The sequence below is a fragment of the Pygoscelis adeliae genome, unplaced genomic scaffold (assembly GCF_000699105.1).
Source record: "Pygoscelis adeliae isolate BGI_AS28 unplaced genomic scaffold, ASM69910v1 Scaffold436, whole genome shotgun sequence".
Taxonomy (NCBI): domain Eukaryota; kingdom Metazoa; phylum Chordata; class Aves; order Sphenisciformes; family Spheniscidae; genus Pygoscelis; species Pygoscelis adeliae.
In genome coordinates, this window is record NW_008825051.1 from 1,819,842 (window position 1) to 1,833,179 (window position 13,338).

At 49.3% G+C, this 13,338-nt stretch overlaps 1 protein-coding gene across 1 annotated transcript in view; it reads right to left on the reverse strand.

The window, feature by feature from the left end:
• Window positions 1-233: 233 nt before the first annotated feature.
• LOC103918965 (cholesterol desaturase daf-36-like) overlaps window positions 234-13,338 on the reverse strand; it is a 28,370-nt gene continuing 15,265 nt past the window's right edge. The window contains 9 exon segments of the mRNA XM_009326393.1: window positions 234-395; window positions 1,811-1,890; window positions 1,893-1,986; window positions 3,815-3,934; window positions 4,203-4,328; window positions 6,305-6,483; window positions 9,043-9,168; window positions 9,171-9,227; window positions 10,050-10,110. Coding sequence (XP_009324668.1) covers window positions 234-395; window positions 1,811-1,890; window positions 1,893-1,986; window positions 3,815-3,934; window positions 4,203-4,328; window positions 6,305-6,483; window positions 9,043-9,168; window positions 9,171-9,227; window positions 10,050-10,110 — 1,005 coding nt within the window.

Below are 13,338 nucleotides of genomic sequence, written 5' to 3' on the forward strand. Positions count from 1 at the left end.
CAGCTCATATGTTCCAGCCCAGGTACAAGAGCAAGCATGGTACACCCTTTGAACTTTGACGCCCTGAACATGGAAGGTAAGAGAAGATCTTCAGGGCTCAGGCTCTGCTCCCTGTGCTAGTGCCAATAGTTGTTTTATTGATCATGCCTGCCCAGCACCACTGCCCACCAGCCAGGGTGGGCAGGAGCCACCTGAGAGCCTCTGGCCACCTTCTGCAGTGGGTAGCAAGGTCCTCACCAGTCCAGGCCCTCCTTCTGCTCTGGGAGCCTTGTGCTTTTCTCGCTGTAGAACTAGGCATACCAGCGCTGGTGCTTCTGGATGCTGGAGTCCTCTCTGACCAGCAGCGGCTTGGGCAGATAGTGTTTGTTATTCCAGATGGCCATATCACACTCAAACTGGGGGGAGAAGGAGGGTCTTATTCAGGTGTGGAAGCTGAACCAGCAGGTTTGTGCGTGCTACCTGACACTAGGTTTATTTTTTAGCGTTTCTCGCAAATGGCCAGTGTAGGACTGCTATTTGTAACACTACGGCTCTGGCTGCACTTAGCAGGTCTTTAGCCCATCATAGCTCCCAAACAAGAAGCCACTTTGATCTTAGACTGCCTTTGTCATAGGAGATACTGAAAAAGAAATGGATGTTGTGTAGGTAGGAGCTGCGCCACCTGAGATTTTTGATTCCTTGGGTAGCTCCAGCCAACCAGGGCTTTATAAATTAAATTTATAAATTAAAATCGTAAATTCTGCATCTTAAATTCTGCTCAGACACACATGCAATAAGATTTATGGGGTTTTCCTCTGTGAAGAGGTCTGCAGAAATGAGTGCTGCTCATTCACGTCAGTAAGAATGCATAATATTAAGCCAGCATTTACACGATATGAGCTAGCACAGCCAAGTTTGATTTGGGGTAGGTTTTTGGCATCTGAAAATCATCTTCTGGCAGTTTTTACTGTAGTGCCAGTGAAACTCACTCTGGTCAGGCCAGTTTCCTAGCTTTAACCCCTGACAGAAGGGAATGACATGAACTCTTCTGAGTGCTTGAAGGGAGTTAGAGGGATGATGGAGTCAGATTTTTCTTGGTAGTGCCAGCTGGTGTAACAAGGAGTAACAGCCACAGATTGCAGGTTGAGAAGTTCAAAATGGACATTAAAAATAAAAATTAACAATGTGGGTAGAGCAACAGTGGAATGGGACACCCAGGGAGCTGGAGAGATGGGGGCGTTCTCCAAAGGAGGAGGCCTTCAAGGCCATGCCTGACCTGAACTTGGCAATAGTCTTGCCCCAATGGGGACATTGGACTGGAGACCTCCAGAGGGACCTTCCACCACTTCCATGAATCCCTGTGGTTAAGGACCCGGAAAACCTCTGTCAGGAGTTGCCCAATCTCTTTGGAATTTAACAGCAGGAGGATTTCTTGGCTCAGTTCTCACCAAAGGAGGTAGGATGAACTTAAATCACTGACCTGGGATGATGGAAATCCGGATGCAGTTATTCTCTCAAAGACTTCCTGCAGTTTGGGAGAGGTTGCCTAATCCTTGTGCGTCAGTTCCCCATGCACAGGAGGGGGATAGCACCTCTCTGCCATCCTCAACAGATTGAGCCACTGCAGGGACCCTCTTCACTAAACCTCCAGTGTAGCTGTTTGGGCTACTGAAACTGAAAGATCATACCAAGCACTGGAAGGATCTTGCCCACGAGTGCTTTCCTCCCACATATATCTGAGCCCACATGGGCAACTGCTCTTCCTTCTCACACCTCTTAGCCACCAAGCTCCAGGGGACCACCTTTGGCTGCTCTTCTTCAGAGGCCTTACCTGTATGCACTCTGCTCTCAGGATGAACTTGGGGATCATGGCCAGCACGTTCTTCCGGTAGTAGATTTTGTGAGCAACATTTGCAGGAGAGGCTCCAGGGGAGTCACCATCTGCAGGATGATCCCATGGCCCAGGAAAGCGTGTTCAAAGATCAGGAAAACCAGCCCTGACCCCACCTGCAGTGCAACAGAGCAGCCTCAGGGAACAGTCCCCGGTGGTCCAGCCCTTGGACCTTGCTGTGGTACAGCAACTCCCACAGCTTGAGACCTCCTTGCGGATGTCTCCTAGACTGTGCTCAAGTTCCCCTTCACTCTGTCTTTCATCAGATAATAGGCACAAAGTCAAGCTGCGCCTCAGGGCCATGAGTCACAGACTGCTTGCCAACTGTTAATGCTCCCCAGGTCAGGGGAAATCCAGCAGAGCCAGGCAGCCCGTATTGGCCTGGGACATGCCAGGCCTGGACGGCTTTGCTGTGGGCCCATGGGAATTCATGGGGGTTTACAGTGCTCTACAGGTCCCAAAAGTTTAAAATCTAATCTTCTAGGAAATGCTTCCAAATTTTCACTTGGTCTTGCTGTTCATCACTGAATTACCTTCAGGTCATCAACAGCCTTATTGGATTGTTGACACCAGTCCTGGGCTCCGATCTCAGCAGCAGCGACTGCAATACACTATGGAGGTAATACAACATCCCTGCTCCTGCTCTGGCTTTCTCCTTTGCAGCTACAACAGTCACATTAGGTTTCAACTGAAATTAGGTTCAGCCTTTTATCTTGCATGACATGAAGTACTTGTTCTCTGCTCTTTGACGTGCATCCAGACACACAGATGCATGGTCATACACTCGGTTCTTTGAAGCAGTGCAGATACTGCTGGGTTTTTTTGGCTACTTTATTTACTAGTCCTTTAATGTTTGGTTGGGTGCAAACTCTTTGTAAGGTTATTTTAATGTCTTTTTTCTCCTGTTCATTGATATCAGTGCTAAATAGCACAGATCTAAGAATTGAACAGAGATACAATCAACATCCACTTTGTGATAATTCCTTAATTATACCGAGATCTATTCCTTATCAAAGTTTTGTATCATGATTTGTTTTGCTATTGTTCTGAGTTTGTAATATGGGAATAGGTCAAATGCCTTCGAAAATGTGCTAGAACAAAGTTACTAATTTTATCAGGCAAGCTTAGCATTTCATAAAAAAACCCAAAACCACAACCAAAAATGAAAGTGAGAACATCTAGTTCCCATTGATTTATGTTTAGAGGCGTTATTTCTATTTTCCTTTAATTCTTTATCAATTTGTGTCAACTACTTTATTATCTCATTGAGGGCTGATCTTGGGCTACAAGACACTGTTTCTGATTTTTTGGAAGTGGAGAGGGGAAAGAGAAGCGTGGTTAATAAACATGTTTCCAAAACAAAAACCAAAAACACAAGAAAGGAATAAAATAAGAAAATTAACAAACTTTTAATAGCAGAAGGAGCTCTTGACATCAGTATGAATTTATTTCTTTAGCGTAAATGTTTGTAAACTGCCAAATCTTTGTGCTTTCCAGAAAGTTGTCTGAAAAACCCTGAGTTTTTTGGATCACACAGATCAACATCCTCAAAATGTTTCTTGCTGTATATTGAGTGCTCTCTACACCTTTCATAGGCATGTTCCCCATGTTCCCCATGGACTGAAAAGGTCCACACTCCTGTATTGTAAAGCGCTGTGACAATGTGGTGTGAAGGTCCCTCGGGATTGTCACCAGTGTTTGCTCAGGTACTAGCTATTTATTTTTTTTAGTTTTAGTTTTAAGTTGTTTTACGGGCACAGCAGTCCTTACGAACCCTCCCTTTTCTCCGAGCAGCCCCAATGCCAGTGTGTAGTTTCGGCCCGTGTGTCTGATGCAGTTGGTAGGAAAGGCTGCACTGGGCAGGGTGGGCAAGGACTCACTTAGCCTTTCAGGTGACAAAGCCCTTCAGCTCAGGGTGCTGGTGGTCTCCAGCGTGGGACATACCCGCCTGGCTGAAACCGCCAAATCCATCAAGGAGACGTGCTTCCCGAAGATGGTTGCGATGTGCTGAACCAGCAGCCAGGAGCAATGCTCGTTGGGCTCCGGCTCCGGCCGGCACTTGGCCTGCAGGGGTGGAGAAGGATCGGTTCAGTCCAAGATGGAGAGTACAGATTGAGGGGAAGTAGCAGTGAGGTGGTGAAAACCATCTAGAGATGAGCAGAGATGAGGGAGTGCAGCTAAAACCCTCAGAGACACAGAAAAGAGACTGGACCTGAAGACGGGGGGGATGAGGCAGAGGGGATGAGGTGGGACTGATGCTCTGAGGCAGAAAGTGGACCTGGTTTGAAAGACTTCGACCTCCTCATGGCTAAGAGGGGAGCTAGGGTCTTACCTTCCAGATGTGCTTCATAAAATCCCACAGCTTGGACCTCGTATATCTCAGATCAGAACCGCCCAGAATAGCTGGTCCGTGGAGAAAAGCCAGGTGAGCCGTGTCGGCCGCGTTCTCGGGGATTTTCTGCCATCGGGGAACAATTTGCCATTGGCAAGAGCTGACTTGGGTGCGAGCTGCCTGTATTAACAGCAGTATTGCAATAGCACGAGCAGTACAGCCCAGCACGTCGCTCCGAGCATAGCAGAGATGCTCGCAGGTACATGACACAGCAAGAGGCAACCGAATGAGTGGAGGAAGGGGCCTCAGCACAGACTGACCTGGAACTAGTTCTTAACTAGTGTGTAGGAATAATTTAAACATGAAGCTCAGAAAACTCAGAGTTAATTTTAAGTTCAAAGAAGTCTATGCATGTTAACTTCTGCAGCCACACAAGCTGGGACCTCAAATGAGCCCTTCCTTTGGCCATGTAATAACTGTAAGGAATAAAGCATTTTTGTGTTTGTGCTCCTAGACTAGATTTCACGTATTTTAAAACCCTTAAATCTCACCAGCCTGCCCACAATATGTCACTTTTTGAGAAGTTTTAACTGCTTTATTACTCAAATACACCAGCTGTCTACCAGCTTGGCAAGTAGCGCAGACTGGCCCCAGTATAGACCTGTGTACAGTGGTTTGCACTGAAAAGCAGACATGAAATAAATATTAGTAACCCATCAATCTCCCAAATTCTCCCTGCTTCTCACATCTCTGCCCACTCCCAGAGCCGCATCTCCTGTGTCTCATGCACCTTCTTCATTTCTTTTAATAATTCTCATCTCTTCCTAACCCACTCACCTTAGTCGTGATTTAGTCAGCAGGCAGGCACTGCCTTTGGAGAGGCGTGTGCTTTAGATTAAGGGTCATTTTTGTCACTGATTTTTACAAGTAGAAGTGTTCTGCTCAGTGGCAAGTATATAAAAATCTCCCAAGGTCCAAAATCCCAAGGGATTGCCCATTTTCAAAACTGCTGCTGCCTCCCATCGCTTTCCCAGAGGAGCCTCCACCTGTGGCTGCCCCCGGCTCCCTCCAAGGACCACGGCCGCAATCCCTTCTGTTTAGTGCCACAGAATGTTGCCACGTTGAGGTGCTGGAGCGTGTCCAGAGAAGGGCAACGAGGCTGGTGAGGGGTCTGGAGAACAAGTCTGATGAGGAGCGGCTGAGGGAACTGGGGTTGTTTAGCCTGGAGAAGAGGAGGCTCAGGGGAGACCTCATCGCTCTCTACAACTACCTGAAAGGGGGTTGTAGCGAGGTGGGTGTTGGTCTCTTCTCCCAAGTAACTGGCGAAAGGACAAGAGGAAACGGCCTCAAGTTGCGCCAGGGGAGGTTTAGATTGGATGTGAGGAAAAATTTCTTTACTGAAAGAGTGGTTAAACATTGGAACAGGCTGCCCAGGGAAGGGGTTGAGTCACCATCCCTGGAAGTATTTAAAAGACGTGTAGATGAGGCGCTTAAGGACATGGTTTAGTGGGCATGGGGGTGTTGGGTTGACGGTTGGACTTGATGATCTGAGAGGTCTCTTCCAACCTTAATGATTCTATGATTCTAACAGTTCCCCTTTTCCAGCCTCATTTCCACTGAGAGGTGATGGAGGCAACAGCCATTTTGTTCTCCGTGGCACATTTGTCAGCGTGTGATGGTGATTATGAAGATTAACAGCAAAATAAGCGCGCGTTTCCATTTCGGTGATCGATGAGTTGAAAAGCCTCCTGACACTAAGTGCCGCAAATTCTTAGAGAATCTTTTTTTAAATTACATCAGTTATAAGTCAAAGCAAATTAACAGATTCCTTTTAAGTACTCAGAACATCTGCTCTCTACTCAAGAAGCCCACAATCCGTGTTTGGGGAACATATGCCGTACTCTCGGTATACGGCGCAGGAATGTATTTCTAGGTCTGAGCTCTGTCAGCAGCAGCGATGACACTGGGCGCAGGCAGGGCTAATTGGGTTAGTTGGGAGGAGATGTCCCTCAGTGGGTTAACTGGGAGGAGATGTCCCTGGACTGGACTATAGGAGAGGACCCAGGCAGGGACGTGCCCCACGGAGAGACCGGGCTCCCTACCTGGATGTGCACGTCGACCAGGTGCTCTGTCTGCCCGCGGAACGCCCACTCTTTGGTGGCAATCTCCTGCTGCTCGGGCGCTGCCCACCTCGGACCGACCCCTTCGCAGTGGTACCAGACCAGCAGCATCCCATTCACCTCGCAGGACGGCCAGGTCCGGACCCTCGCAGCACCTGGCACTGCGGAGGAAAGAAAGGATTCAGTCAAAAGTGGTATCTCCGAGGCTGACGCTGGCGCTAAGGGTCACCTCGTCCTGAACCACAGCTCAGAGATCATCTTTGTGGGCTATATCCCTGTGGCACAGACTCTCTGGTGGCACTTGCCAGCTTTCAGGCTGCTGAAGAAGGACAACAGCTTCTGAAGTTCACAGAAGAGAGATTGCTTAAATCGGTTCTATTTCAGTTGGGTGTTTTGCATAAGTCTTTTAGGGAAGAAGCACGGCTGGCTGCTCTGCAGCCTTCCTTCACTGCTCTTAAAACTGTTCAAATAAGTAAATGTCTGCTGCATCAATGGACCCTCCTCAAGTTTCAATGAGCTAAAAGGAGATGCTTTTAGTTATAGATGTGCAGAGAGTAAATGCCATCTCCACCTCCCGAGTTCAAGTCATTCTCTGTTACAGTGCTGCAGTATCATGTGTTGCTTAAAAAAAAAACTCTTTCCAGTGAAATTTATTTTGGCATTTATATTTAGCCAATTGTCAGAAAATGTAGCTTCCACTGGATTGGAAGGCTTTCACTTTCATTACTTTTTTTTCTAATTTGCAAACAAGCACAGAGGATAGCGCTTCCTTATTATTCAGCCTTGTACAGTCATGTGGGAGGTGAAATAATAAGAGAAATTATGTTTCTCATTCAGTCAGTGAATATCAGAGGGGGCAGGAGGACACCTTCGCTGCGATTTCTAATTGAAAAAAGCTGGTGCTTTGGGCGGGATGCATCTCATTAAATTTTAAAGAGGGCTTCATCTGCCCCCACGCAGACATAGACACATAGAATCATTTAGGTTGGAAAAGACCTTTGAGATCATCGAGTCCAACCGTTAACCTAACCCTGCCAAGTCCACCACTAAGCCATGTCCCTAAGCACCACGTCTGCACGTCTTTGAAATACCTCCAGGGATGGTGACTCAACCAGTTCTCTGCTCCACCACTTCCCGGGGCAGCCTGTTCCAATGCTTGACAAGCCTTTCGGTGAAGAAATTTTTCCTCATGTCCAATCTAAACCTCCCCTGGCGCAACTTGAGGCCATTTCCTCTTGTCCTTTCGCTTGTTACCTGGGAAAAGAGACCGACCCCCACCTCGCTACAGCCTCCTTTCAGGGAGTTGTAGAGAGCGATGAGGTCTCCCCTCAGCCTCCTTTTCTCCAGGCTGAACAACCCCAGTTCCCTCAGCCGCTCCTCATCAGACTTGTGCTCTAGACCCTTCACCAGCCTCATCTAGCACCAGGTTGGGCTCTGTGGCTCTCCTGCCCGGCTGTCGGTCCCCTGCAAGCCCGGTGCTGGAGGAGCTGCCCATCTGAGCTCTCCAAAATACCTCTCTGTCAAAGTGACCTGCATGAGCACACACAGCTTTTAAATCTGTTTAAATCAACCTGACCCATTTGGGCTGTACTGGGAGCAGAGCAGCTGTCTGCAGTTTCGTTCTTTTAATAACTACAGATGACAATGACTCTGAATACAGCCATTTCAGATGAAACAATGGACCTTGGCAAGTGTTTGTGTATATCCAGAATATTCATTCTCATTTTGTGATGAAACACATCATTGTTCATTACTTGGAACCAAATTTTCATTTGAATGCAGCTCCTGACTGAGTATGTATGGGAAAAAAATACAGTATTAATCGTTTTTTCTGAAAATAACACACACACAAAAGGAATTGCTGTTTGCTGAGATCTATAAATTGTTTATCTTATCCCATATAGATGGAATGTTTCTTTCATTTTTGGGAAAAATAGTCTGTTTAGTAGAAAGACTGACTTCTGCTGCTAATCAATGTTTTCATTGCTATCCCAATCAATCCCAATCAGAGAAAGTTGAATTTCTCAGGAAAAAAACTAAGAAGAACAAGCCAAAGCAAAACTCAAGGTAAGTCTGTTTGCTGGTTTCAGCCACATCTAGAATTGGTGATTTAAACTAAGTGGAGCCAGATCAAGTAATTGTTACATGTGAACTTGAAGTAAGATACTCTTCCTACACAGTCAACGCAAACCACATCTAAATGGTAGGTGTATGCGAAGAGCTTTCCTGGATTCTAACCAAAAGTTCCCTTCGAGCCTTAAAAGGAAAAAAAATTGCCATCGAGAGACTATTCTGTCATGCTAATACGACAGATGTATCACTGACATGGTATAAGCTATCACTATAGAGTACAGAATCATTCCTGAAACCCAGTGGCTCCTCAGGATCCATCCCTGCTGGTGCAATGGGTGACTCAGAGTTAAAAATCTTTTATACCCTGCTTGCTGAATGCACGAGTTGTAGGACTATCAAAATCAGGGGTGGTTATTTAACTAGACTGAAGTCCCAGTTATCATCTAACATAGGAAAGGGCACTGGAACATTATGCCCCAACATGGACAACCCAGGAGGAAAATTAGGGTGCTGCATGAAATAGAGGAGCAGGATGGAGGGTGAGTTATTATAAAGACCACTTTTCCTTAATGAAGTAGCTTTTAATGAGGACACACAAGGCACTACCTTTTCTGGGGATGCTTTCTGCAGATTTGGGGGACCTTCACCTTTTCCAGCATATGGGATGCGGGTGCATTTTCCATCTTCTCCTCGAAACTGCCAGCCATGAAACGGGCATTCGATGCAATCGCCCACGACGCGCCCGCTGGCGGCGAGGTTAGCCCCGAGGTGAGGCAGTAAGCGTCAACCATGTAGGCTTCGCCATCCTGGGTGCGAAATGCAGCGAGCTGTTCTGCAGAAATAGGAGGTTATGAGGTTGTAAAAACATCCCCATGTGATGGGGGTCAGGTAAGACACACATTGCTCGGCCCCTTCTGAAAAGGCAGCACCGACCGGCGCTTTTACCCAAAGTTGCAGGCATCTGCCTGTGCAAAGACATGCAGAAATAGCCTGCTAAAAATTAATACTGGAGGTTTTCTTTCCTTTCTAGTGGAAGAGCAGCGGCAGGACAGAAATAGGGTTGCTCCGGAGAAGTTATTTAACCACGAGATGGCACCAGGGAGCTGCCGGAGCCGGGGCCGGTGCTGCTGCCCAGGGCTGCGGGCAGGAGAGACCTGCCAGGCAGCAGCTGCCTGCCAGGCAGGCTGCAGGCAGGAGGCATTTGCTCACTGCAAAAAGGGCCATGCAAAACTGGGATGGCAGCTGCTGTAGCGAATGCCCAGGGTGTGGTGGCCATCGGCTCGCTGCCCAGGCTTAGAAGACAGCCCAGAGCACGGGGCCGGTCGCACCCCGTGTTTCACAGGCAGCACGTTGGCACCCAGCAGAGCCAGGCAGCTGCCCCGGGTCCCGAGGGGCTGCTGTAGCGCAGAAACGTCCATGCTGGAGGGCATTGCCTTGCTCCAGGCAGGGGGAACATAATTTCTCTTGGTCGTCTCTAAACCCTCATGGCTTTGACCCTCAGCCCTGGTTTTTGAGATCTCAGAGCCTCTTTCAGCTGCAGGATGAAAGATATCTTCATAAAAATGTTTAAAGTTTTAGGATGCTTCCCCTGCTAAGGGAGAGATACACAGAGAAGAGTGATAACTGCATTTAGAGAGAACTCTGTTCCCTTTACCTGAGAGGTGTAGAGGAGAGCGCACAGGCTCATACATTTCAGGAGTCTCTGGTAACAGTAGCTAGAAGGAGAAGCCGTTCATCTGTTTGTTCTTGCACTCCAAGAGCCATCCACACTGCAGCTGAGCAGCAAATCCCTTCCTCCGGCAGCGACGGCCGGGTGCTGCGAGCCAGAGCACTGACTCCTCCTCAGCAAAAGTGAGTTTTCTGGTGAAGCAAAGAGAAGCCCCTGACTCTGGTCTGCTCCACACGGGGAGTGGAGAGTAGGTGCTGGAGCAGCTGGGGCCGTGTTGCGCCGGCACTCAGACCTGCTTTTCTCTATCGCCGGGTCCGATTCCTTGTGCTCCCTGAAGCAATGTGAGGTTTGCCCTGCTGGGATCTGTCCCTGCTCAGTTCTTCCTCCCCACCCCCAGGGTAGCACTGCGTTAGCTGAGCAAGGAACTATTAAAATGGAGAGACAGACAGTACCTGGTCTACAGCCGTAGGTCTGTTCATGGCACTGCTCTGCCCAGCTGTGCGAGGCAACCAGCGCTGGATGGCACGTCACGGCATTATCTAAATAAATGCTCTTCCTGGAGGGACTGAATCGGTGCCAGGTGCTTTCCTGGCTCAGCACAGAGCCGCTCCGAGGCTGCTGCGGCACCGCAGACCTGCCAGCACCCACATCCCTGCCAGTGGCTCAGAGGAGGGGGGCTGCTCATCGGTGACCTGGCCTGAAAGCAAGGCTGGACCTGCTCCAGTGTCCCCTCAAGTCATGTCCTGGTTGGAAAGGGACACAGCTGGTCTGGGAGCTCAGAAGTACTTAGAGGCTCTTTGTACAAATGTGGACACTGAGTTGAAGGCCAGGGTGCTCCAAGGTCCTCTCTTCCATACTGGGCTTCAGGTTATGCATATATGTATTCAGATTTCATCAGTTTGTGAAATCTGATCGTTGTAGCAGTGGCTGTAACTTAAAGCTCAACAAGTGAGATAAGACCAAACTAAACTTTGGGAGCCAGGTTCTGTCCGTGTTTTCCCAGACAGCCACACTGATGACAAGTGACACAGTGTGAGCTATCCCAGCCAAACCCATTTCCCTTGGTTGAAGTTTTGTGGTCTGGGCAAAGAAAAGGAAACCCTGCAAACTTTCCCAGCCTTCGAGCCTAGGAAGGATTATTTCTGGTATCTGGCAGAAATGAGTTTTTGTACTCCAGTGCCTGGAGATCCCCCCTTACCCAGGGCGCCTGGCTCTGTTGTCCCTGCAGTCTTTCTGGAAGGCTCTCACACACCTGCTGGCAGCAGGCACAGGGGAGTGAAGACTCTTGAGATCCACATCCTCCCCCCTGCCCCAGGTAACAGGGATTCATTCTGAAGCATCAGCAGTTTCTTCTCTCTCTAACCTGCCTCTCTACCTGACCTGAGGTTCAGGGCAAAGGGGGAAAGCAGGGTTGGAGGTGTTGCAGGTTCACCAGGAGCAGCGGCAGTGTGGAAACACAGAGGAGCAGCGTTGGAGGGGTCAGAGCAGAGCACTTGGAGCCCAGGGGGTCCCAGCCACATGCCCCAGGGAGCAGCCCTGCACCCTGGTGCTTTGCCCACCGAATTTTAAGACAGTTTTACTCGCACCTCTAAGGCTTCCCTTCATACATGCAGTCTGGAGCTCTTCTGCCTTGAAAATCTGAAGCAGTGCCCATGGCCAGACTGCCCACAGCTGGGCTGTCTGAAAAGCTCACCCAGGACTCCTGAGTGAGTGCTGCTTTTGCCTCCAGCCTTTGCACTCTGGAGCCAGCAGAGCCAGAGGAGAAGCTGATCTTTCTTTGCTCCAGCTTGTGCATCAAATCTGATGTCTCTCCACTTGGGAGGACAGTAGCCTGAGCTAAGATATACTGAAAAACTCTGTTGCAGGTGAATATCTGTAGAGCATTCACAGCTGCATACTGATGTTTTCCTATTAAATTAGCTTATTTTTTTGGTTATGGAAATCAAACGACAATTGTAGCAAGAATAGCACATGGGACACAAAAAGCCCCAAGGCCACTGTGCGGTTTTGGGCACTTGTCTCAGAGGATGCGCTCTGGGGCTTTCCTGCGCCAGGAGCCTCACTGGGGCCTGAGCAGCTTCCCTGCAGCAAGCACCCAGACAGCAGTGCTGCATGGTGCCCCGCAGATCAGAGCAGCTCTCACCCCACTTCCACAATCTTAGGAGAGAATGAGGCTTTACCACATGCTTAGTGCCATGGTTTGGAAGGTGTCTCGTCCCAAAGTATGAGTCTTGCAGAGACTGAGTCAAGGGATTTTTATTCTTTCATCTCCTCTGGCTCACTGCCGCCGGAGCGGGGCTGCATTTCCAGGCCATGCTCAGAGACTCCAAAATAAATTAGACACCCAGAAACCTGGAGGATACAGGCTGTTTAACTGTCTTATTTACTGATCTTCCTGGCACTGGTACACTACTGTCACTATGCCACTAGAAGTGATTTTTACCTGCACATTTCAGCCAGACCCAGAGGACTGGGTGCCAGGAACCAGGCTTCGGGCAGACAACCAAGGGAGTCATAATAGATGGACTGGTGGGGCCCCTCTAGGACGTGCACACTGAATTGAATAGGTCCCATTATACAAAAAACCCCAAACCCAAACAACTTCACAGGAGAGGATGGCTCTTGAAAATAGAAAAACTCCACACTTTCACCACTGAATCTGAGGGATTTAAATGCAGAACCATCCCTTCTGATGAGGAAAGCACCAGCACGAGTCCAAAACCATCTTCAGGGTGAAAGGACCCTGGACAAGTACAGCACCCCTCTCGATGTGGCTGTGAGGGCCCATCCTGATCTCCCCAGGAGATGGGGGAGCTGCAGGCAGCAATGCCTGGGAGGAGAGCCCAGGTAGCGAGATGCTCTGGTGTCCCAGCAAGGAACCCAGACTGGCTGCTCGGCACACTTGCAAGGAGCCTGTGCCATGATGTCCCCAGTGCCCCAGCAGGGATACTCAGTGCCCATGTAAAAGCCCAGGCTGTGATACCCTTGGTGCCCCTATGTGGGTGCTGGCTGGTGTGCTCTGAAAGGGATGCCTGGACAGAGTTGTCCCAGTGCCACAGCAGAGCCCCCAGGCAGGGATGCCCTGGCAGGGATGCCCTGCACAATGGCAAGGAGCCCAGGCAGGGACACTGCGGTGCCCCACCACGGGTGCTGGCTGGGATGCCCCAGTGCCCCGGCAGGATGCCCTGGCTGGGGTGCTCCACTGCCCTGGTGAGGATACCCATGTGAGGATGTCCCAGTGCCTCAGTGGGGATGCCTGGGCAGGGATGTCACT